This window comes from Nuphar pumila, chromosome 8, assembly GCF_984573655.1.
Source record: "Nuphar pumila chromosome 8, dmNupPumi1.hap1.1, whole genome shotgun sequence".
Lineage (NCBI taxonomy): Eukaryota > Viridiplantae > Streptophyta > Magnoliopsida > Nymphaeales > Nymphaeaceae > Nuphar > Nuphar pumila.
Genome location: NC_143256.1, coordinates 25,520,566 through 25,546,821, shown reverse-complemented (window position 1 = coordinate 25,546,821; position 26,256 = coordinate 25,520,566). Strand labels below are relative to the sequence as shown.

Genomic DNA, 26,256 nt, shown 5'->3' with positions numbered 1-26,256 from the left:
AAAATATCAATCTTTCTCCTACACATAACATCTACTAACTCTACCAACTTACCAGTTAAAGACCCTATGTTCCAAGTGGCTAACCTAATTTTATGGACCCAGATATAGTTTGTGAAATTTTATACCAGACTCCAACAAGACTCAAGTTTTGATTAAGATCCATAATTTTTCAATGTAAAAATGGTACAAAATATGATTTTATCGAGTATGGTCAGGGTCTGGTTCATATAGTTCTTATCGGGAGTATGATTTTTCTTACAATGGACCTGATTAAAACTGGGTCCAGACCCGATACCATACCCAAAAATTGGGTCCAAATCTGATTACACCTGAGTCCGAACCAAACCTGACCCGCACTCCTATTCACCACCCAAAAAAGGTGAGACATACCAGTTACACTTCCAATCCTATACTAGTTACAGTTCCAATGGTCGTCACACCGAAGTGACTTGACCTTCTTAGTTCATTTTTAGGGTTAAAACCAATGTTGTCAGTATCGGTGCCATCCATCGATGGTATTGGCAGAAAATCGATATGGTACTAACCTGAATCGGGTATTTTTTAATAAATATAAAAAATGTTTAAATTTATTTTTTTATATTATTTTAATAGTTTTAACAATTGCCACGTTTTGATTGACACAAAATATTTTTTAATTATTTTCTAAAACGATTCACTTGAGAATCGGTATCGGTCGAATTCACCTGAATCGTTAACCAAACGATTCAGGGCTGATACCGATAATGACAACATTGGTTAAAGCAGATAAATGCAGAAGCGAGGAATCCGTAGTAGATTAATTATAAGGAGTTCTCCCAACCAATCCATGATCATTGTTGAATTCACTTTTTCACCGACCAAGTGCCAGACATAGCCTTAAAGACGATGCAATCCGACGAACTTTGGGCCTACGTGAGAAGTGTGAAAACTGTGGTGGGTTCATTGATTTTGGTCAAAAAGTTTGGTGGTGTTTAAAAATTGCCATATTTATACAAAGAAAGGGGGACACAATCGCTATTGTGGAAGGATATAGGGCCGTATCTGTCCATTATGTTGAGATTTTTCCTGCTAGATGGTAACGTTCAAGCACGGCGGCTAGATGGAAGAAAATGACAATAATTTGTTTCTCTTCCGATGAATCTATAAATACGATACTCTCCCATTTTTTGCAGTAAGGAAGGATAAAGGAAAGAAAGGAGAATACCCATCTGGGTCTTTTTTTAGGTAAAGGAAAACCCATTTCTTTCTTTTGTTTTTCTGGTGAGAATTCGGTTTTTCACTTCATGGTTTGACTTGGTGGTGTATTCGGTTGTTCGCTGGGATCGTAGATCGTTGGTGTTTCTGTTTGAATTGTTGGTGTTTTCTTTGGTAATCCAATATTCAGTTTATGTATGACGTCAATATGTAATTCATAGATCTGATATTATTTTGTGAAGTTTTGGCGATTATAACAAGCTGAGGAGGGATTGATTCATTAATCCCGAAGCAGCGAGCCCCTTAATCGCTGACTCAGGGATCGCACCTTCGTCATCTTGCTGTGTTGATCGGTAGCTTCACTCCCTAACTTGATTGTTTGAGTTGTGTTTGTTTATCAATAGATGATTGGTGACGTCCAATCCTCTATTGGGATTTGGCCAGGGATAGCATAAAAGAGAGAATCGGTCGCTTTGCTCCCTGACGGGCTCTCTTTTGTGAGTTAATCGGTGTAATTGAATTGTCTTTGATTTTTTGTGGCCTTCGTGTTTGATGGTGTTCTTGGAATTTAGTTTTAGTTTAGCAGTTGTCTGTTTTCCATTTGTTTTTAGGTTTCTTTTTTGGGTTTTTTCTTCTCAATGTTTTTTTTATGTAATTTGGTGGTGGTTGGTTGGTGCTAATTCGGAAATTTGGTGTGTGAGATTGCTAGAGTTAAATTAGCTTCATAGCCTACTCTATTGAATGCACTTTTATGGAAATGGAAACAGAGACCGTAAGCTTTCTTGGAAGATTTCAAAAAATATAGGAAAAAATGAGAAGAAAAGAAAATCTGAAAGTTTGTTAAGCACCAACGTCCTCTAAAATTATCATGCTAATATTGCAAAAGCATCAGCGTTGAATGAGATAATTGGATGGTTAGAGTCGCACTACCATAACCGAGGGGTCTCAGGTTCGAATCCCATAGGGATATACCCTATCTTGACTTTAAAAAAAATGTAAAAGTATCCGGGAAAGTTTCCAAAAATATCGTGAGAAATTCAAATAACTTTGTTTGAATTTCTCGTTTCACTAATCTTTGGCTAAGATTTTTGAATTTATCAGAAAAATATTACGAGTCAAAATATAGGGGCGACCATGGTAACTATGCTATTGATACATACTGCTATGTGGTGGGAATCTTTAAACATCAAGAAGATACTGCTAGTGAGGCATGTTTCTTTTGCTCAACAAGTGTGGCCAGCAGTATATTTGTATTTTTCTGCTTTCTTTCATGAGGTTGTTTTTCAATATATAATTCACCAGTCTGTTGCTTACTCTGCTTCAATATATCATGTAACATGTCTTATTTCAAATTTTTGAAGTTCAGATCAGACAGAGTTGTTTCTGAGTTCACGAGTAGTCTCGGAACCATTCCACTGTTCCCATGGGATCCAGTGCTTCATCTGTGTTTGCAAGAGATTCCTTCTCAGATGAGGACTCTGTGAGGAGTGAACCTGTTTCTGAGAGAACAGAACCTGAAAGCATATCAGAAAATGGATGCCTTTCCATTGTTGTCCTTGGTGCTTCAGGAGACCTTGCCAAGAAAAAGACATTTCCTGCTCTTTTCAATCTTTTCAAGCAGGTATTCTATGACACCTTCACAAAATAATATAATTGATCATGAGTGATGCATGCTCTAATTTCTGATTGTTTGGTGATCAAGTTGTCTGTCCTTTCCTATATGGTTACAGCACTTGCATGATGTGTGCAGTTTTTTATATCAAAGGCAGATAATTTAGGATTTAATTTCTTTGTTTTCAACAATTTCTTTAACTAATGAAAGGAAACAAAAAAGTTGGAATATAAGCATGACTATATGTCTTTCCAGGCTTGTATTTTCTTCTAAGATTCCATTGCGGTAACCCTGTGCAGTGATTGCAGTAGATATTCCCTTTAGCGCCTCTTATTTCTTATTTCTGGGTATATCTTCAAGAGAGATTTTAGTATGATTTATTGCCTTATCCTTTTGCATTTCTAGCAATTTTTTTATATTGTTCTTTTATGACCCCCTAATGGAAGAGAACTTGTGCGTGCAATATAAAGGGGAGACAGTCTCACTTCCTCTCCCAAATGCGTAAACTCCCATCCCTGCTACCAGTTTCCAAACACTCACCACCATGGTAGTTTGACCATGTGTCTACCAAATTCATAAGCTCCCATCCCAGCTGCCAGTTTCCAAACAGAGGCTTACAGTATTTGGAGAATAAGAATCTGTTTGCATGGAAATTCAAAGTTTCCCTAAAGAAATTAAAAAGAAAAAGAAAATGATGATCACCCCAAAAATCTCAAAGATTCCTTTAAATATATTTTCTTGCCTCTTTACTCTTTATCAGCATTGGAGCCATATCTTTATTTATTTCTCTATCCTTGAGCTCATTCATGTGCACAATTTTATATTTTTTGTGCACTTCTGTGCATTTGGATTTATCTATAGTTTAGTTCTACTTCTTATGTTCATCCTTCTTAAAGAAGCCTCTTCTTTTCTCCTCTTCGGGCAAAAAGGTTTGATGTAGCCGGCTCATTACAAAAATGACATACAATCTTCTTTTTGTATTCATAATCATTGGAGGTTCTTCTAAAATTGGGAGTCCTATAGGTTTTGGTATTTTTTTTGGATCTTGACATGGCAAGAACGGAATCCTCAACCTTGGAAGAGGTGGGCTCCTTCAACCTATTTTCTTCCATAGTTAATTCTTCAAGTGTTTCAACTATGAAAATAACACCTCCTTTATATAAAAAATTGGATTTAGTTCCCTGAAATTCGGGTCTAAGTCCATTTACAAATTGATAGAAATGCTTCATATCAATTTGTTTTTGACAAAGTTCAATGTCTATAGGACAATGCCATTTTGGCTCCAAGAGAGAACTCATTCTAAAGTAGAGATATAGCATTGTAGTATTTTCTTATGCTCACATCTCCTTGGGTTATAGTTCTAACTTTATTTAGGAGGTTACATACATGAGTATACATATCTTGGAGATATTTCCAAGCATCACTAGCATAATTAAACTTAGCTAAGCTCGCATATTTCTTTATGTTCACACTATTTATGAGTCATGCTATGATCTTAGAATGCCCCATCTTCCATTACTTCCATCTCTTCTAATATTCGGCAATGGCTTTGGTCATGTCATCTCCTTGGAATGCCACATCTTTTCCATTGTCGATCTTGAGAAGCATGAGCTTAGGTTCTTTCTCGGTTCGATCCACCAAACCACATAGACCCTTGATCCAAATTTGATGTTTCACAATTGATGCCCACATCACATAGTTGAAGTCATTTAGTCTCACGGGAATGGTGACAACAGTCTCTCGTTCTTCTTCCATGGTGATGGTCAAGAAGAAGATAAAGAGTGAGAGAGACAAGAAGAATAATGCTCTTAAGAACACCACGAGCCCCACAATCAACTTGTCCACAAACTCACGTCCACACGAGCAACTTGTCCTCAATAGTCAATCTTCTAAAGCCCTGATACCATGTAATGAGGGCACCAAGAGAATACAAAAGGGTTCCACTAAGGGCTACAAGAGAACACAAATACAAATAGGGCCACTTATGGGCCTAGAACAATCCTCATAATGAAGAACACTCACAAGAGATAACAAAGATAAAAAAAAATTTGTATTAGAACACTAAAAAAGCTTAGAAAGCTTAGTACAAACCATGGTTGCCAGTTGAGGAAGCGGGAGCGGGAAGCGATACGGGAAGCGGGAGCGGGAAGTGAGGCACTTTCAAAATTTTAGGAAGCGTGGGACCACTTAGGAGCGATTCGGGAAGTGTCTCGGAAGCGACCTAGGAAGCGTCTCGGAAGCGACCTAGGAAGCGTCTCGGAAGCGAGAAAAATAAAAATAAAAAATAAAAAATACAAAAAAATTAAAAAAAACAAGGGAAGCGAGGGGGAAGCGTGGGGGAAGCGTGATGGGAAGCGCGCTTCCCATTAAAGGGAAGTGTGTCCCCCATTAAAGGGAAACGCGTCCCCCATTAATGGGAAGCGCGCTTCCCAAAAAAGGGGGACGCTTCCCCCCACGCTTCGGAAGCGCGACGTTTAGCGCTTCCGAAGCGCGCTTCCCCTTTTAGCTAGGCGCTTCCGGTAACCCTGGTACAAACAATGAGGGAGAACCCCCTTAAATAGACAAGGGAACACACAAGGGGGCTGGTCCAAAATCTAGCCATTGTAACCAGTCCAACAGCCATAATACAATAAAAAAATAAAATAAAAAACAGAAAATATAAAATTACAAAGCAGCACCTACTAGGCCAACCCTATTACACGTGAAATAACTGAAATATCCCTGATGGGTATTCAGTTTACATGAGTGCAAAAATTTTGAGCGTTACTTTTTTCTGAAGGACCTTTACACCATGCGTTTTGAGAATGTAATTAGAAATTTGTTTGGGAATTTGTATTTTTTTCTTTTAAAAAAATGTTACTTACATGGCACTTCTGTAAATTTTTGGAAATATGAAAGTACCATTTCTCAACTTTAATGGACTCTCTCTCTCTCTCTCTCTCAGTGTCCTAAACCCTATCCACTTCTCCCTCTCCCTCACCTCCTCTAATTAGGTACTCAATTATCATCCAAGACCATGTAATCTCATCTCTCCTCCCTCAAGTTTCAAACTTTTAATTTAATTTGGTGAATCTTATGAAAAATTTTCAATTCTTATGTGATTAATTATCTATACTAATTAGGGGTGGGCAACCGGCCCGGCCAAGCCAACCCGGTCTGCCATGGGCCGGGTTTGGGCCATGATTTTAGGCCCGGACCGAAACCTGGCCCGTTATATATGTGGGCCGGGCTCGGGCCAACCCGATGGACCTGAGTTGTTTATTAATTTTTTAATAATATAAAATTTTTAAAAATTAACTATTATATAGTAACTTAGATAACTATTATTATTTACCTAATTAGTTGCATGAGAACTTGCTATGTGTTAATTATTACTATTTACCTAATTAGTTGCATGGGAACTTGCTATTCTCTCATTAACACATAATTTCAGTCAAGCATTTATGCATTTTAAGATTGGGCTAGGCTTGGCAGGGCCGGACCCGGCCCGCATCACATTGGGCCATTGGGCCATTGGGCCAATGGGTTGGGACATGGGCTTCACTTCAAACCCGAGCCCGTTAAGAATCAGGCTAAAACCCGGTCCATTAGCAGGCCAGCCCAGCCCGATGCCTACCCCTAATACTAATCTTTTTTTCTCTCTGATTCATCATGATTTCTTGCCATCATATTGATTTGTGATTAATCATCTGTAGTCGTTTGTTTGTTTGCTTTTTTTTCTGATTCATCTTGATTTCTTGCCATCATATTGGTTAAAACCTTAAAGATCGTTGTTTATTCAACTTTCACAACTTGAGACAGTCTTCATGCAATTATTGAAAAGAAGGCATCGTTATCTTCATTGTGTATGTCTGACCCGATCCATTTATGTAATGGATCGGGTCCAGATCCAGTCCATGTGTTGTAAAATAACATTTTATAAAGGGGTATTTTCGTACCCTAGTGTTTTACATTTTATTTTAAATAGAATGAGAGGGCAGTCACGATGAGCTGAACCCTCCTTCATCTGGAATCTCTCTCTCCCTCTCTTCTCTTCTCTCACTATCGTTTAGGGTCTCCTTCTTTCATGGTATCAAAGCCCAGCGTGATCTGCGTGAAGAAAGCCCAGCCTGCGTGAAGAAAGAAAGCCCAGCCTGCGTGAAGAAAGCCCATCTGCGTGAATCTGCGTGAAAGCCTAGTCTGCGTGAAGAAAACCCAGCCTGAATCTGCGTGAAAGCCTAGTCTGCGTGAAGAAAACCCAGCCTGAGTTTGCGTGAGCCAAAAATCTGGGAGCAAATCCCAGCGTGAATCCATCAGCGTCAGCAGAGCAAATCCCAGCCGTGAATCTGCGTGAGCCAAAAATCTGGGAGCAAATACTCAGCCGTGAATCCCAGCGTGAATCTGTGTGGTATTGTGACCCTCAAATATCTAGCGTGCATCTGTGTGAAGAAAATCTCTGTGAAGAAAATCTGTGTGAAGAAAAACCACAGCATCAACCGTGAATCTCAAAGAATCACAGCATCAATCTGTGATTTCTTTCATCAGTGTTTGTGGTACTGTGACCCTCAAATATCTAGCGTGCATCTGTGTGAAGAAAATCTCTGTGAAGAAAATCTGTGTGAAGAAAAACCACAGCATCAGCCGTGAATCTCAAAGAATCACAGCATCAATCTGTGATTTCTTTCATCAGTGTGCTTATACCTTTCTTTGTGAAATCAGGTTCCCCCTTTCCTTTGTGAAAATTCGATCCTCTTTCGATCCGTGGTTTAATCCCTGCTGTTTTTCCTACATTTAATCTCTTGATCTGTGATTTCCTTTCTGCTGTTTTTTTCTGCTAATCACTGCTAATCATTGTTAGCCATCTGTCATATCTTATCTGTCTTTTTCTATTAGCCGAGTTCTTTGTTCTTCATACCTAAGTGTCAGTTCAAGCATATTCATCAAATGGAATTTACTCACGGGCAATCATGCATGTCCTCAAGTTTTCTTGGTCAACTAGTCTCTGAAAAATTGAATAACTGTAATTTCTTGACCTGGAAAAGACAGATTATTCCGTTTATAAAAAGTCAGGACCTTTCTGGTCATCTGGATGGATCGGTCCCACCGCCTCCAGAATTTCTCTCGCAAGAAAAAGTGGACGATAAAGGCCAACAATCTGTTGTTCTTCACAGGAATCCAGAATATGTTGCTTGGATGAAGAGAGATCAATCGCTAGTGGCATATATCACTTCAACTCTTTCACAGGAGGTCCTTATTGCTCTTCCTGATGATTGTTCGGCAAAGGAACTGTGGGATATGTTAGTTCAAACATATTCACAAATTTCTGAGGCAAGAATTATGTTTCTTAAGCGAGAATTTCAAATGCTGAAGAAAGATTCCATGTCTATTATGGAATACCTGAATAAAATGAAAGGCATCACAGATCAGTTGGCGGTTATTGGGTGTCTTGTCAGTGAAAAAGATAAAGTACAACAAACCTTGAGTGGATTGGGGCCAGATTATCATGTTATGATGACAACCTTACTATGCTTACCAGAACTTCCAAAGTTTGAAGATCTTCGTGCAAAACTGTTGCAATATGAGATGAATCTGAAAGGTTCCTCTGAAGCCTTTCATGGGAATTCCGGAACACAAGATGTGCTGGCTATGGGAATGAGTTATGGTCGAGGTAGAGAAAGTTCTTTTCGAGAAAAAGGAGGACAAGGGAGAAATAACTATGGAGGTCGTGGCATACTTCCAACACCCAATGTTCAGGGACAAAGACCCATTCCCACCTGTTTCCTATGCAACAAGAAAGGGCACATTAAAGCGAACTGTTGGTTTAATCCTCAAAACAAAGGGAAAGCTCCACAAGCAGAGGCTAGAAAGGATGGAGAAGTAAAAGAGTTGTTGTTGGCAGCCTTGGCAGGATTGAATATGAAACAAAATGACAAAGGAACTTGGTATGTCGACTCTGGAGCAGCTACTCATGTTACAGGTGATGTAGGTAAACTCTTGACTCTTACACCTTATGTTGGAAAGAATAGCATTGTCACAGGAGATGGATCACATCATGCCATCTCACATACTGGAAATGCCATTATACACATGTCAAAGTCCTCTCTTAAACTTCCAAGTGTCATCCATGCTCCTAATATTCAAAAGAACATTGTTTCTGTCTCAAAGCTTGTTGATGATGCAAATGCTTCAGTTGAATTTACTCCCTCTTCTGTTTATGTCAAGGATCTTCGCACGAGGAGGACATTCGCTGAAGGAAAACGATGGGGCAACATGTACATCTTCCAAGAAGATCCTTCCTTCATTCATCCCAACTATTCATCCTTGAAGCCTCACCAAGTTTTTTATTCTGATTTTTTATTTAATGTTTCTGAAAGTAATAAGCCAAGACTTTGGCATAGTCGTCTTGGCCATTGTGGTCGCCATTTTATTGAAAAACTTGTCATGAATAATCTTATTCCTAAGTCCAGTCTGAGTTCAGAAGTCGTTGATACAAAATGTTCTAGCTGTCATCTATGTAAGAGTCATGTCTTACCTTTTGCTTCCATTAATAAAAGAGCTTCAAGGCCATTTGAGGTCATTTGTTCAGATGTCTGGGGTCCTGCTCCAATTACTTCCTTTTATGACAGTAAATACTATCTTATTTTCGTTGATAGTTATTCACGTTATACTTGGATATTCTTTATGAAGAACAAATCAGAAGTTTTTGGATTGTTCCAGAAATTCCACTCTTTCGTTCAAAATCATTTCTCTACCAACATTCTTAATTTTCAGTGTGATGGATGAGGTGAATTCTCCTCGAGTGATTTTGTTAATTTTCTTCAACATAATGGGATAAAGAGAAGAGTGTCTTGCCCTCATACACCTCAACAAAATGGGATTGCTGAGAGGAAGCATCGACATATTGTTGAGACTGCAATGAGCATGATGCACGGGAGCAATCTCCCTACATCATTATGGACTGAGGCCTTCCACTCCACAGTTCATGTGATAAATCGCTTGCCCATGAATATCTTAAAAAATAAGTCACCATACTTCTCTCTTTTTGGCATACAACCTGATTATCATGAATTACGTGTGTTTGGGTCTGTTTGTTATGTGCACATTGATAGCTCACTCAGGCACAAGTTCCAAGATAAAGCTTTGAAATGCAGTTTTATAGGATATGCCGAAGATTACAAAGGGTACAGGTGTTATGATCCCCTGAGTAAGCGTGTCAAAGTATCAAGGAATGTTATTTTCGATGAAATGAACTTTGCTGATCAGGATAATAATTCAACTATGGTGGATACTGATAACTCAAGCTCCAGCATTGAGGTATACTACCCATGGTTAAATTCAGAACTCTTCTCCAATGGTACAGTAGAATGTCCAGAAAATTGCAGTCAGAATGAGCCACATGAGGATTCAGCCAATGAGACTCAAACGGAGGAAACTGTCACATATGACTTGGAGCCAACAAGGTATAAGAGAATTGTGTACACTCGGCGAGAGAAAGAGCCCTCATTCATTTCTTGTTCGAACACGGATCCATCTGGATCATCCGTTTCGCAGCAAATGGATATCAGAAGATCTTCACGGATTCGACATCCACTTGACAGGTGGGTAAGTTATAAAAAATTTTCAATGGATTTTCAGTTATTCTTGACATCCATAAGTAAAGAGGATGAGCCTCTTATGTTCTATCAAGCTGCGAGCTCTAGAAGATGGGTAGAAGCAATGAATGAAGAAATGGAGGCCTTACATGAATGTGGCACATGGGAGATTGTGCCTAGACCACTGAACAGAAATGTCGTTGGGTCAAAATGGGTGTACAAGATAAAATATAAACCAGATGGGAGCATCGAAAGGTACAAGGCTCGACTGGTAGCCAAGGGATTCACACAAGAGGAAGGCCAAGACTTTGATGAAACTTTTAGTCCTGTAGTCAAGATGGGGACTATTCGTATTGTGTTGAGTCTAGCCATTAAACATGGATGGACATTGAGCCAGCTGGATGTAAAAAATGCTTTTTTGCACAGGGATTTAAAAGAAGAGGTCTACATGGAACAACCCACTGGATATGCAGAACGAGACGCCAAAAAATATGTATGCAAATTAAAGAGAGCACTCTATGGTTTGAAACAAGCTTCTCGTTCCTGGTTCGACAGTTTTTCTCTAGAAATACAACGGCATGGCTTCTCTAGGTCTCTTCTGGATCACTCATTATTCATTCACAATGAACAAGGAGTTACTACTCTTCTGTTGATATATGTTGATGATATCATCATCACAGGGAATTGTAAAAGCCACATTGAGCAGGTGAAGAAGTTATTAAATCAGAGATTTAAGATGAAAGATTTGGGAGAGCTGCGATATTTTCTTGGGGTAGAAGTTGATAACAAGAATGATACACTTACCCTTACTCAACACAAATATACGCTGGACATTCTCGGCAGAGCAGGCATGACAGATTGTAAGCCGTTAACAACTCCAAGTGTCATTCATCAGAAATTGAGTTCACAAGAAGGGGATATATATGGAGATCCCACTAAGTATCGCAGTTTAGTTGGCATGTTGCAATACCTGACTTTTACTAGACCCGACATAGTATATTCAGTTAATCAGGTATCCCAGTTTATGCATGAACCTCGTGTGTCACATATGGAGGCAGTCAAACGTATACTTCGCTACCTAAAGGGTACAGTGGGTGATGGGCTGGTATACAAAGGCAAGGAAGAATTAGATCCAGGCGGGGGCCATGAGATTGTTACTTATGCTGATGTTGATTGGGCGGGTGATCCAGACGAACAACGATCAGTATCCGGTTACTGCAGCTTCATTGGGCCAAACTTGGTATCCTGGAGCAGTAGAAAACAAAAGGCGGTTGCTAGATCGAGCACTGAGGCTGAATACAGATCAATGGTCACTGCCACGGCCGAGGGTACGTGGATAAGACATCTTCTGACTGAAATGGGAGAGTCGATTGCTCGGTCACTGTTGCTGTGTGACAATCAAAGTGCCATCAACATGTCATTCAATCCCATTCACCATAGTCGAGCAAAGCACATTGAAATAGATCAACATTTTATTAGGAAAAAGGTTGAAGACAAAGAGATTGAGCCCATGTATGTGTCAACTAAAGAACAAGTTGCTGATATCCTCACTAAAGGGTTGACAAAGGATAGATTTTGGTTTTTGAAGAACAAGTTGTTCATGGTCCAACACCATGCACAACTTGAGGGAGGCTGAAAAGAAGGCATCGTTATCTTCATTGTGTATGTCTGACCCGATCCAGATCCAGTCCATGTGTTGTAAAATAACATTTTGTAAAGGGGTATTTTCGTACCCTAGTGTTTTACATTTTATTTTAAATAGAATGAGAGGGCAGTCACGATGAACTGAACCCTCCTTCATCTGGAATCTCTCTCTCCCTCTCTTCTCTTCTCTCACTATCGATTAGGGTCTCCTTCTTTCAATTATTTCCATTTGAATGTTTCTTTTTCTATTTTTTTTTTAAATGCAAAGAAAAAGAAATCTCAGTGAGAGTACTTTTATACTTTGTTCAAATCGAGTGAGTGAAGCATGGTTCACATGAACCCAGTAGAGCTTGAACAACTGAGCTCGTGTTGGAATAGGCATGTTTGTAGCCTCACTAACAATGGCTTAGGTTGGTTGGGGACTCAGCAAATTAACAATGGATTTTTGTTTACAGAATTGATGAAATTAGAATCTCATGAAGCACTTTGGCTTGTTTTTTCACGGTGAATGCACATGTCTTCGTGCTTTCCTGTGTAACCCTTCTTTTAAATATGCACCTATTTATATACTTCATTAATTTTACTTTTATTATAATAACAATTTTGACATAAACCTAATTTATATACAGCCCAGCCATACAGATGGGCTGCTATGTCATGCTAGTATCTTATAACAGTAGTTTGTGTTAATTGTTGAACTATATCCATTTATACTCTTTACTCGGAAATTTTCCTTAAAATCCGAAACACAATCTCGACAGAAGGCAGAAAAAAGGAATAGGATAGACAAAGAGATGATTCTAAGGATAGTATGTAGTTCTGATGCAGAGCAGGACTGGGTCCAGCTTACACCAAATGACCCAGGCAAGGGACCGGGTCTGCACATGGGGATTGACGATCGGATCCAGGTGGTGGATCCGATCCAGATGGTGGTACCAAGGCGCCAGAATGGGGCACTCCTGACGAGCACGAGGAACGCAGGCCCAGACGGCCCAGATCCAGCAGCAAACGGATGTTGCCTCGGGTCCGGGACTGGACCCGAGACCCAGATCCAGCAGGGCTTTTAAAAACCCCTCTAGGGTTACGTGCGGAAGGCAGAGAACATTGAAAAATCGCAGCAGCCTTTTATTTTTTTATTGAGCAGCTTTCCTTCTCTTTGTTTCCTCTGTCAGTATTTTTCATTGATTTAGATTCTTGTACTGTCGTTATTCATTTTCAACCCCCTTCATTAAGGTTCAGTTCTTTGTTCAACTGAAAGTTCTTGGAATAGAAACTATACAACAGCGTTTATGTGGTTGTCGTTTGCTATTTTTGTGCCTTGCACGACGTGGGAGCCGAGTTCTTCCATTCAGCATCCAAGTGCCGCAACAGTCGACGTCCCCCTATATCAAATGGTATCAGAGCCCCGGCTATCCTCCATCGCCGACAGCATGCCACCAAATGTGAGGAACGATTCAATAACCGGAAAGGAGCGGGAGGACATCGGCAGGGAAGATCAAATGGCGCAGCTGATGGCCATGATGACTAATGTTCAAGAGGGTATGACGCGAGTAAGTAAAGACGTCGTCGGCCTGTCGAAGAGAATGGACGGGGTCGAGGCACGGTTGGGAGCGCTTGAGTCCAAGGTGGACGCGCACACGGTGCAACTGAATCTGTTAGGCATGCACGCGATCCATCCTCTTGATGCTACTGCCAATGACCCAGCCCCGGTGACGCTCCAGCAAACATCGCGACGTGAAGTCGTTGAAGAAACCCTGCACAGGGATGCAGGTTGCGGCAGCCCTCCCCATCGGGTACACCCCCTCCCAACTTGAGTCTACAGCGACAGTGGGTTACCCGTGTCCGGGTACCCTCCAACTGAACCGCCAAGGTGCGCAGCGGATCCCTGCGACTGCGTCGCGGGCCGAGCCTGAGTTGCAGGGCCACAGCGTTGCACTGGGTCATGTCCCAGGCCTGGGCTCATGGTCACGCACCCTGGGTGCCGCACCTCAGGCTGGGTCGGACCTACAGGGTCCCGGCTCGTGGTCACGCACCCTGGGTATCACACCCCACGCTGGGTCCTGGCGTCCCACCGAGACATGCTGGGGACCCAGGTTCCTCGGTCCGACCCGGGAAGGCGGTGATTTTCCTCCTTGAGCCCGCACGTGGGAACCATAATACCGTAAACCCACGAGTGGGAGCAGTGGGACCCGTGTGGACAGGTTTGGACCTGAGAGGGTCCAGACCCAAGTTCGCGAGAATATGGCCCGGGCCCAGATCTCGAGGACCATCCTTTGGGTCCCTGGGAGCAGGTCCGAGTCCTGAAACTACCCACCCGACCTACCCAGTTGGGTTTGGTTCACGGTTCCTCCCGAACCAAATCTAACCCTTTAGCTTTGACCTACAAAATGGCTTCAGTGCCGACCCAAACCCATATCGGACCCGGACGGAGCCCCAGTTTGAATTTGAGCCAAGTCAAAACTAGACCCATAATCATATGGATCGAGTTCAAATCGACCCTCTTATCCCCACAACTCGATCCCCGATCCGACCTATCCAAATTTGGGTCCGACGAATAGTTTAGGATTTGACCCGATCCAGATCCAATCGGGTGATTCATCCCAGTACTACACTACCCAAACCCAATACCCTTACCAGACCCAAGCCTTTAACCCAACCCCGATCCAGAATCCCATACCAAACCCAATCCACTGCCCCCATCCTAATCCAACCCATAACCCAGACCTATACTATCCTGATCCTACCCACCTAGAGCCCAAGACCCGGTAGCCCCTGTAAAATTGTCTACGAAGAGACAATACGCATATAAGCACAAATACTTTATGAAAGATGTGCACGAAGGCACTCACACAACACTTGAACAAAATACGCACAAAAGCATAAAAGTAGCAAACATGCACTAAGGCATGTATTTTATAGAAAAGAGACTCTCAAGCTTAAGGAATAACAAGGGGGAACACCCCTATTTATACAAAAGCAAAGGGGTACATGGGGGGCTCCCAAAGGAGTCATTGGGGAGCCCCCAATGGTCACATTTGTGACCGTTGGGGGTCCCCAACGACTCTATTGGGGGGACCCCCAATGCACCTTTATGAAAAGGGAAAAAAATAAAAAATACAAAGAAGGAAATACAAAAAAATAAAAAGAAATTACAACATATTTCAAGTGGAATATGCGCAAGATGTGAAATTACAAAATACCCTTTTCGGGTATAAGAAAATAAAAAATGTATATATATATATATTTATACTTACAACAATGGTTTTGGAGATACATTTTAACACCCCCCCCTCAAACTTACGGTGCGATAACCGCAAGTTTGTCAAGAAGGAAATGAAATTTGGGCGAACAAAGAGCTTTTGTGAAGAAGTCAGCAAGTTGATACTCAGACGTCACGTACGGTAGATCAATGACCTTCTTCAAGTATTCCTCCCTGACATAATGGCAGTCCATCTCTATATGCTTTGTTCGCTCGTGAAAGGTGTAATTATTGGCAATATAAATTGCACTTTTGTTGTTGCAGCATAGCTTTGTTGGTTCTCTGATAAGCACTCCCATATCTTCCAAAAGGCGTTGAATCCATACACTTTTCATGGTAGTGGATGTCATGGCTCTATATTCTGCTTCAGTGGATGACAGAGAGACCTTCTGTTGTTTTTTACATCGTCATGAAATCAAAGACTCTCCTAAGAAAACACAAAAGCCAGTAGTGGAGTGACGGTTATTAGGGTCACCTCCCCAATCTGACTCAGTATAAGCAAGTAATTTTAATTTAGAAGAGGAAGATAGAAATACTCCATTATTCATTGTTCCCTTTAAATATCTGATGATGCGAAGAACAACACTCATATGAACTGTTGTAAGAGCGTGCTGAAACTTACTGGCGATGTGAATAGCATGTGACAAATCAGGTCGAATAATTCTAAGGTACATTAAAGAGCCTACCAACTGCCTGTAAGGAGTAGGATCGGTTAGAAGAACACTGTCATCAATCTTCATTTTTTATCCCACGACTTCAGGAGTTTCGCAGACTTTGTCATCAGAAATCCCTGACGTGTCAATAATCTCACAAGCAAGTTTAGACTGAGATAGGAAGTAACCACGTTGAGAATAGGCAACCTCAATTCCAAGAAAGTATGTCAGAAAACCCAAGTCTGACATCTCAAATTTTGAAGTCAAGACGGACTTAATACCCTGGACTCATTGAATATCATCACTTGTAATTAACATGTCATCAACATAGAGCAATAGTATCACAATTCCTGCATCAGATTTTCTAGTAAACAAAGCAGTATCAGTATAACAGGAGGAAAAACCAATTTTCAGCATTACACTGGTGAATCTATCATACCAGGCTTTGGGGGCCTGTTTCAAACCATAGAGAGCCTTTCGAAGACGAAGAACTTTATCTTTAGGAATCTTCATGCCTGGTGGAGCATCCATATAAACTTCTTCGTTAAGATCACAATTCAAAAAAAGCATTTTTCACATCCATTTGAAAAATGTTTCAATTTTTAATAGATGCAATAGTAATAAGACATCTAATTGTAACCATTCAGGCTACAAGAGCAAAAGTTTCATCATAATCAATTTCATACTCTTGTCCATATCCTTTTGCGACTAGGCGAGCTTTATACCTTTCCAGTGATCCATCATTCTTAGTCTTAACCTTAAAAATCCATCGACAACCTATAGTTTTCTTTCCTATGGGTAGAGTTTGGAGATCCTAGGTTTCAGCCTTCCTAAGAGCGTTAAGTTCTTTTTGCATAGCTTCTTGCCACTCTATACATTTTTTAGCTTCTTCAAAATTTCTAGGTTCAAAATAAGAGTGAATAGCACTAAGACAAGCCCTATATCGGGGTGAAAATGAATCAAACGAGACAAAACGAGTTGGAGGTCTCCTATTCCTTTCAGATCTTCAGTGGTTGAGATTAAGAACAAACTCACTATATTGATCAATAGCACTTCTAAAGGTATCTTGGTTTCTTCGAGAATAGGTTATTGGATCACTTGAAATTCTACCTTCTTGTTCATTGGGTGAGTTATACTCACCAACATCACCATCATTTTCCCCATCATGGTTTGATGATACATCATCATCATTAGATATGTCATCATTACTAGACAATAAGTCAAATAAGGAGTAATCAATATTTTTTTGTTGAGAAACATTTTTTTCAAAGCCGCTTTCATTTTCTAAGAATGTTACATTTCTTGAGACATATAACTTATCATCTCTAAGGTCATAACAACGAAATCCTTTTTGAGTTTCAGAATATTCGAGAAAGGCACAAGGAATAGCCTTGGGAGAGAGCTTATCATTTTTATCAGTAAGTATAAAACACTTATACCCAAAGACTCGTAACCTATTATAATCAGGTTCAAGCTTATGTAATACCTCAAAAGGAGATATTTTTCCCATTATCCTAGATGGTAAGCGATTTATCAGATAAACAGAAGCAAGAGCTGTTTTTTAGGAATGTTTTGGGATATAAGAAGGACCCTAGTGGTCTCAATGATGTGCCTATGTTTCCTTTCGGCTAACCCATTTTGTTGAGGAGTTTTAGGACAAGACCTTTGGTGAACAATTTTGTTATCCTCAAGGTACTCCTTAAATTGATTGGAGAGATATTTTCCTCCAGAATCACTTCTAAAAATCTTTATGTTAGTGTTGAATTGATTCTTGATCATTGTATGAAAAGTTTTGAAATACGAAAATACTTCATGTTTGAACTTAAGAAAATAGATCTACGAATATCTGGAAAAGTCATCAACAAAAATTACATAATAAGAAAAGCCTCCTTTTGAAGCAACAGGTGCGGGTCCCCAAACATCTGAATGAACAATTTCAAAAGTTTTAGAAGAGAACATAGTTTTTTGCTCAAAAGGCAAACTCCGCATTTTTTCGAGAATACAATCATTACAAGAAAATGAACTTTTACATAGGTCTTTTGTGAAGTGTAAATAAAATAACTTGGTGATATTAGGATGACCAAATCTTTTGTGCCACACATTTATATCTTTGTGTTGGGCAACATTACAAAAAAAAAATTGGAACTTGAAGAGAGTTCATATAATATAAGTCTCCATTTCTAAAGCCTTCTCCAATCAATTTCCCAGACTGGCGATCCTGTATTAAACATTTATCATAAGAGAATTTAATATCGCAACCATGGTTCGAGAGTTGAGAAACAGAGAGAAGGTTTAAGTTTAGTTTAGGTATAAATCTAATTTTTGGAATAAAAAAGTCTTGAGTTTCAAAATTACTTATGCCTTCAATTTCAAGAGAGGTTCCATCCGCAGTGAAAACAAATGATGGAGAAACATTTTTTAAGTAATCGGAAAGCGAAAATATGTTTGGGGACATGTGAAAAGATGCACTGGAATCCAAAAGCCAAGAGACTTTACCTGGAGAGGAAGGAGTAGACACGACGGCACCGGAGGCAGCTCCCTTGAGGAGAGGTTGAAGGGCTTCCATTATTTGACTTAGAGAGAGAGATCTACTTGAAGATGCCTCCTCTTTTTGCGGTACACCGGTGGTAGCCATTGCGAGAAGCTTCTTCCATTTGGGACATATGGGTTTGATATGCCCCGATTCTTTACAGAAATGACAAATAATTTTGCTATAGTCTTTTTTCCCTCTTTGCCCACCATTTTCACTTTGATTTTGTGGTTTAAAGTGAGGAGGACGATAGGTTTTTACATTGTTTTTGGGTCTTGATACGGCATTGACCACATTGTTTTCTTCATAATTACAAGGAACCGCAAGAACATTTGATCATTGTTTACATAAACCCATACGAGTCTCCTCACCACTTAATTTGGTGAGTACATCTTCAAGAGAGGGAGGAGTAAACGATGATAGAAGAGATGACCTTATTTGCTCGAATTCGGGCCTTAGCCCATTCAAAAAGTTGAAGAACCGATCTTCTTCAAGTTGCTTGTGACGGAGTTCAATCGCCTCTCCACTCCATTTTTGTTCAAGCATGGAAAGCTCGTCCCAAATGGAAGAAAGATCGGCAAAATATTCCCTAATAGTCATTTCACCTTGAGTAAGAGTGAGAGCCTTCTTTTGAAGATAATACTTATGAGATAAGTCCCTTGACGTATACATTTTATCAAGATAATGCCAAGCTTCTGATGCTTTCTTGAATTTAATAATGTTGGCATTAATCTTAGTTTCAACGGATGAGAAAAACCAAGAAATAATCTTGAAATTTTTCATTTCTCATTCATCGTGCTTCTTAGAATACTCTTCAAGGGCTTTGATTCTTTCTTCTCCCTCAAGAATCTTGATTTCATTTCCGTTTACCACGGTAATTTTGGGTTCCGATTCCGGAATTGTCCCTTGCATATAACCCCATAACCCATTTACTTTTACATGAGCCTCCATGTTCCCGGCCCAAACATGATAGTTGGACCCATTTAGTTTGAAGCCGAGAGCAAAATGTGACTCTTTTTCACCCATTAAGGAGTAAAGAGGAAGAGAGAAAATGCGTACCAACACAAGATTTCAAAATCTGACTTGCACAAGATTCTTCTAAAATATTTGAGAAGCAAGATCCACCACTTCAAACTTCAAAGATCCGTAGGCACACTTTTCGAGGCACTCAAAAAAAGAAGAATCCCACGATCCTCTATCACCAACTTCGCTCTGATACCATATAAAATTGTCTATGAAGAGACAATACGTATACTAGCACAAATACTTTATGAAAGATGTGCACGAATGCACTCACACAACACTTGAACAAAATGCGCACAAAAGCGTAAAAGTAGCAAACATACCCTAAGGCATGTATTTTATAGAAAAGAGCAAATGCTTGAAACTCTCAAGCTCAAGGAATAACAAGGGAGAACACCCCTATTTATACAAAAGCAAAGGGGTACAAGGGGGGCTCCCAAAGGAGTCATTGGGGAGCCCCCAACGGTCACATTTGTGACCGTTGGGGGTCCCCAACGACTCTATTGGGGGGACCCCCAATGCACCTTTATGAAAAGGGAAAAAATAAAAAATAAAAAAAATAAAAAGAAATTACAACATATTCCAAGTGGAATATGCGCAAGATGTGAAATTATAAGAATACCCTTTTCGGGTATAAGAAAATAAAAAACGTATATATATATATACTTACAACAATGGTTTTGGAGATACATTTTAACAGCCCCATCCCCCTTACTTTGAACCTTCTGTCATACTAGTGCCACAACGTCGGCCACAGATGGCTCCCGCCCACTAGGGATGGCAGTGGACCGGGGGAAAGCGGGGCCCCGCCCCTCCTCGCCCCGTTTGGACCGGGGATGAAGGGTATGAAACGGGGATGGAGGCGGGGGTGGAGGATAAAATCCATCCCCGTCGCGGAGGCGGAGCGGGGGTGGACGTGCACTTTTCCCCGCCCCGCCCTGCCCCGTCCCCGCCACGATCCCCGCCCCGACCACTTTTCCCCGCAATATCCCCGCCCCGCCCCGCCTCATCCCCGTTTGGACAGGGGATGAAGGGTATGAAACGGGGATGGAGGCGGGGGTGGAGGATAAAATTTTGAGGCGGGGCGGGGGTGGAAACCTTGTCCCCCGCCCCGCCCCACTGCCATCCCTACCGCCCACGGGCAAGCTAAACCAAGGTAGACTCAGTAGGGACCGGCACGACCTGAGCGTCGACCGCCCGTCGGAGTACGTCAACACCAGCAGCCAGGCGAGCAGAACCGCGATGATGAAGCAGTGTGGGACGAAGATACCTTCTGGAACGAGTACCCCGCAGGCATGGTGGAGGGCCGTCAGCAGAGAGCACCAGGGCGCCCCTCCACGTACGGGGTGAAGTTGGATCTTCCAAAGTTCGCAGGTCGGTTTGATGCGGAGCAATTCTTCGACTGGTCCTATGTCGTCCAGTTCTTCTTTGACTACCACGATGTAGCTGAGCACCGTCGTGTCTCCCTAGCCTCTACTCGGTTGAGAGGCCTAACACAGACATGGTGGGTTGAGATGCAAAGGTCGAGGGAGCGGCAAGGACTAGAGCATGTGCAGTCGTAGGAAGAGATGCAGAGATTGATGCAGTCCAAATTTGTGCCGTCAGATCATGCCGAGAGGGCCTACAAGGAATACCAGACCCTGCGTCAAGGCACCAGCTGTAATGAGATATGCGGAAATACAAAGAGTGCTATAAGCACTTACAATGTCCACCAATGGACAAACAAAAAAGAAGATACCCAAGTTCACAAGGGACAACACAACATAAAATATAAATGTCTCTTATTGAAAAAGAGAGAGTTCTCAAGAGTGAAAATATACAAAGGGGGTCACCCCTATTTATACAAGAAAAATGAGAGAGGGGGGAGGCCAAGAGGCCTCAAAAGAAGAGCCACAAAGGGGGCTCTTATTGAGTCGTTGGGAGCCCCCAACGATCACAAATGTGACTGTTGGGGGGCCCAACGATTCAATGGTGGGGCCCCTTTAAGTGGGTAAAAAAGGGAAAAATAAAAACGAAAATAAAAAAAATACAAAAAATAAAAAGAGAAAAACAAGTACCCCTATTGGGTACATGTGAAATGATTAAAATACCCCTATCGGGTATGATAGAATATATATATATTGATTTCATGTATTTTAACACCCTCTCTCAAGCTTTACGGGGATATAACTGAAAGCTTGCTGAGAAGGAACATAAAACGAGGAGCTGCAAGGGCTTTAGTGAAGAAGTCCGCCAACTGGTACTCGGAAGTAACGTAAGGCAGTGCTATGGTTCCTCTTAGGTATTCATCACGAACGTAGTGGCAGTCCATCTCGATGTGTTTAGTATGCTCATGAAAGGTGTGATTGCTTGCGATATAGATTGCGTTTTTGTTGTCACAACACATGTTCGAAGGAGTAGAGATGACTATGCCCATATCACTTAGGAGACTTCTTAGCCACACAAGCTCCATGGTTGTAGTGGCCATAACACGATATTCTACTTCTGTTGAGGACAATGATACTTTGTGCTGCTTCTTGCATCTCCAAGAAATCATAGTCACCTAAGAAAACACAAAAACCAGTAGTTGAGACTCTATCATTGGGATTTCCTCCCCAATCAGCATCAGTATAAGCAATTAAATCAAATGATGAAGAGGAGGAAAGAAAAACTCCCTTAGTTATCGTGTTTTTGATGTATCTGACGATCCTTAAGACTGCACTCATGTGCACAGTTGTAGGTGCATGTTGAAACTGACTGACTGAGTGGACAGCATGAGCTATGTCTGACCGAGTGATGGATAAGTAGGTTAGAGACCCAACAAGTTGACGGTAGGGAGTAGGATCATCGAGGAGTGTTCCATCTTCCAACCTTAACTTTGCATTGATGACTTCAGGGGGTTCCAGATGGTGGTACCAAGGCGCCAGAATGGAGCACTCCTGACGAGCACGATGAACGCAGGCCCAGACGACCCAGATCCAGCAGCAAACGGATGTTGCCTCGGGTCCGGGACCGGACTCGAGACCCGAATCCAGCAGGGATTTTAAAAACCCCTCTAGGGTTACGTGCGAAAGGCAGAGAACATTGAAAAATCGCAGCAGCCTTTTTTTTTATTGAGCAGCTTTCCTTCTCTTTGTTTCCTCTGTCAGTATTTTTCATTGATTTAGATTCTTGTACTGTCGTTATTCATTTTCAACCCCCTTCATTAAGGTTCAGTTCTTTGTTCAACCGAAAGTTCTTGGAATAAAAACTATACAACAGCGTTTCTGTGGTTGTCGTTTGCTATTTCTGTGCCTTGCATGACGTGGGAGCCGAGTTCTTCCATTCAGCATCCAAGTACCGCAACAGTCGACGCCCCCCTGCATCAAGTTCATATCATTCAGACTTATTGGTGACCCTAGCAGTCATCAATGATTAGAAATTTAGAGGAAATAAAGGAAATGCCTCACATGTGTTCATTTATGTTTGCAGTTTCAATAAGTTTTGTAGGGATATCAACAGATTGGATGTTATCTGATATCTGACCAGAATCCAATTTCGATTAGTCAGATTTGCTATAGGAAATCAATTCCAACTAATGATCAGATTCAGATTAGGATTTTACAACTGAATCCAGTGGGGGTATCTGGTTCTGATGGATCTCCAAATTCAAGTACATGTAATTGGCCAGATACCCTTTGTCCTTCCAAACCCGAATCCAACTCTGAACCCAATTAGCAATATTCAAATAGGTGGATCTGATATCGGCTACATTCAGTCCAAACTTGAACCATTTTCATCCCTAAGTTCATGTTTACATGTGTGTGTGCGCGTGCATGTCTGTGCATGCAATGGTACATATCCTATTGACGAACATACTAGGACATCCAGCTACATTAACTGTTGATGTCAGGACATGCAGTTTCCATGGTAACTCTTTTACATAATCTGTACAGTTTATGTTCTCATTGATCCAAATATCTTGTTAATTTCAGGCATTTCCCTTTGTTACCTTGCATTTGACATTGTGTTAAGTTTTATTTCATGTAATTATTCCTGTTGGATTTTTTTAACTATGCATTGGCTAGTTTCTATGTAATAAGTATTGGCTGTAATACTCATACATGTCATTTGAGTTACATGTTCCTCTAAGGATCCCTGACCAATTTTCTGTAGGGATTCCTACAAGAAAATGAAGTTCACATTTTTGGATATGCAAGGTCAAAACTCTCAGATGATGAATTAAGGAACCGGATATGTGGGTGAGTTTTGCCTTTAAAAGATTTCCATTTCCATTTTATTTGTTTGCAGCTGAAAGAAATGGAACCCTGAGAAGTGTCGAACTATTTAGAAAGTGGTTTAGCAAATTCATCAATAATTTGTGTAGCATGCACACATCCCTGTTCTTTAGATATCCTTATTGTTAGAGTTGTGGTCCTGTTTCATGATTCATGATTAATTCTGCAAAGTATAGAAAACAATCTTTTTTTAACTGCCTCCTAGTATGAAGCCTATCATTTTTTTTGTTTCAATGATCTTACAAATTATGAGTTTACGATTATCATGATGATGATGATGATGCACTCAAATCTTTGACCAGATGCACTCAAATTTCTGCACATCTTACTGTATATGACTTTGATCAAAATCATGATTTCTGCATAAAAATGGAGAAAAGAAAATTCTTAACATTCTGATAGTGATATGTATGTGTTCCTGATGCTGGAGCTTTTAATTGGGTTGGAATTTTTAATTGGTTCAAAGAAAGAGATAGAAACACAGAATTTAAGTTATTTGTTAGATAAAGATTCACGTGTGCCATAATCGATTACTTCACTTCTCTTGCATTGGTAAGACAGCCGTCAAGTCTCTCTGGTCAGGCTATGTTTCCTCTTTTAATGCATCTGTATAAACTATTCCAAATGATGCATATCGTAGCAGCTCTGCCATAATCCAATCATGAACACAATTAAGAAGATTTCAGCAATTGCAGAATAAACATACAGTAAATGTGCAAGAACGGTCATATACATATGCATTCAAGCTATAGGTCCTGCTCTGCATATCTCTCTTTCATTCTGAGGTTATGTGAAATATACCTCAACAACCCAATAGAGATTGTGTCATTCATGGTGTGAAAACATGTTGCAGGATGACCTTGAAACCATGATGAGCTATAAACTCCAAAAATAGTGTTCCCTTATATGAATTGTTTTTCCAGTTCAAGTGGTCTTGCAATTGTTCTTGTTTTTGTTTTTGTTGTTTTCTTGGGCCACTTGTATTATTGATAGGGAAGGTGAAAACTTCCATTTTTAGCATTTACATTATATATGAATTCAGTTTTCCTGGTGCAAGTTAAGAATTTCTTGCAATACTGGTTTGTGAGCATCATTCAACTGTGCATATTGAGTTGTCCTGATTTGATTTGTAATACTTGTTATTAAATGCACAGATATCTTAAAAGTGGAAGTGAAGATTCATCTGGTTCCTCAGTTGTTTCAAAGTTTTTGAAAATGGTATATAATGACTATTGTAGGTTTTATACTTTGTCCTTTTTTCTGTTCAGATGTCAAGATTCACAGCTGTGTTTGACTTGAATGCCTGCAGATCAAATATGTCTCTGGTTCATATGACGATGAGGCAGGTTTTGTCCTTTTAGATAAGGAAATATCTAAGTATGAAGCTCACAGGAGAGATGAAGGATCTTCTAAGAGGCTCTTTTATCTTGCACTTCCACCATCAGTGTATCCACCTGTCTGCAAAATGATAAGGCGTTTTTGCATGAATCAATGTGAGCCTCCAGTAGTTGCTTTGGTCCTTTGTACTTGTTTCATTGATTCCAGTGTGATACTACATAATTATTCCTTTTGTAGCGTTCCATCCATCCAGATTTTAATGTTACTTATATTTTCATCCTTCATTGAAAATTGATAGTTTACATTCTTAAAGCAGTCGTTGACAAAGTAAGAGAACTGAATAAACATCATTCATGTTTGGTTTTCTTTATGCAGTTATCATGACATGACATTCATGCACACTTCCTTAATATTGTTTTTTTCATTATTCCAAATGTGTTTTTTAGGCAGTCAAGGGTGTTTTGGCAATTCTACACTAGAGGAATCCACTTTTAAAGGAACTGCAACCAGACTTTATGTTACTTCTCTGTTAGAACAAGAAGCTAGTAGTGTGAATGTTAAATTAGACCATGCCATTGATGGAGTGCTTTACCATGCAAGTGGTGTTGGGATATTTTAAAAGGCCAAATGTCTAGATGAATGTATGGTGCATATGTATGAATGTGTGCACACGTTAGCCCATGCATGCTAAGGCATTATTAATGTTCATGGCTGTTTAGTAAGCATTGCTAATTCATCTTTGTCCCCCAATAATAGATGTAGTAATTTCCTGCATTAACCATCACTACCAAGGGCATCTGAGAGAACTTGCATTCCCAAAGTATAAGAAATAAATGCAAGTTTTACTCCATGAAATTACCTAAATATTCTAGTGGGGACAATTAACAGTGTTAGATTTAGTTCTTTTTAGTTTGAGAAAGTGTATATAACCACAACTGGAAGTCTAAATCTAAATTTATTAAATCCAAAAATGTGTTCAACTTATACATATGTTTGTGTGTGTAAAAAGTAAAAACACATATTGATGGGACAACCAGTTGGCTGTTGCTTCTGAGGATTTTAATTGGATTGATTGGCAGTTAGAAGCTAGGGCTGCCCCATGAGGGCATATAGAGAACTCCTTTTGCAATCTGTGGGATGTTTGCTAGATAAGCTAATCTGTCATTCCTGCTGATT

General features: G+C 40.4%; 1 protein-coding gene across 2 annotated transcripts in view; it reads left to right on the top strand.

Annotated features, from left to right (window-relative positions):
* Positions 1 to 1,016: 1,016 nt before the first annotated feature.
* LOC149829832 (glucose-6-phosphate 1-dehydrogenase, cytoplasmic isoform-like) overlaps positions 1,017 to 26,256 on the top strand; it is a 39,160-nt gene continuing 13,920 nt past the window's right edge. The window contains exons 1-5 of one of the 2 annotated variants that reach the window (XM_090016109.1): positions 1,017 to 1,224; positions 2,556 to 2,815; positions 23,621 to 23,706; positions 24,897 to 24,960; positions 25,052 to 25,235. In XM_090016109.1, coding sequence (XP_089872235.1) covers positions 2,618 to 2,815; positions 23,621 to 23,706; positions 24,897 to 24,960; positions 25,052 to 25,235 — 532 coding nt within the window. In that variant the 5' untranslated portion in view covers positions 1,017 to 1,224; positions 2,556 to 2,617. The remainder of the gene's footprint in view (positions 1,225 to 2,555; positions 2,816 to 23,620; positions 23,707 to 24,896; positions 24,961 to 25,051; positions 25,236 to 26,256) is intronic. The other variant, XM_090016108.1, reaches the window with a different exon arrangement.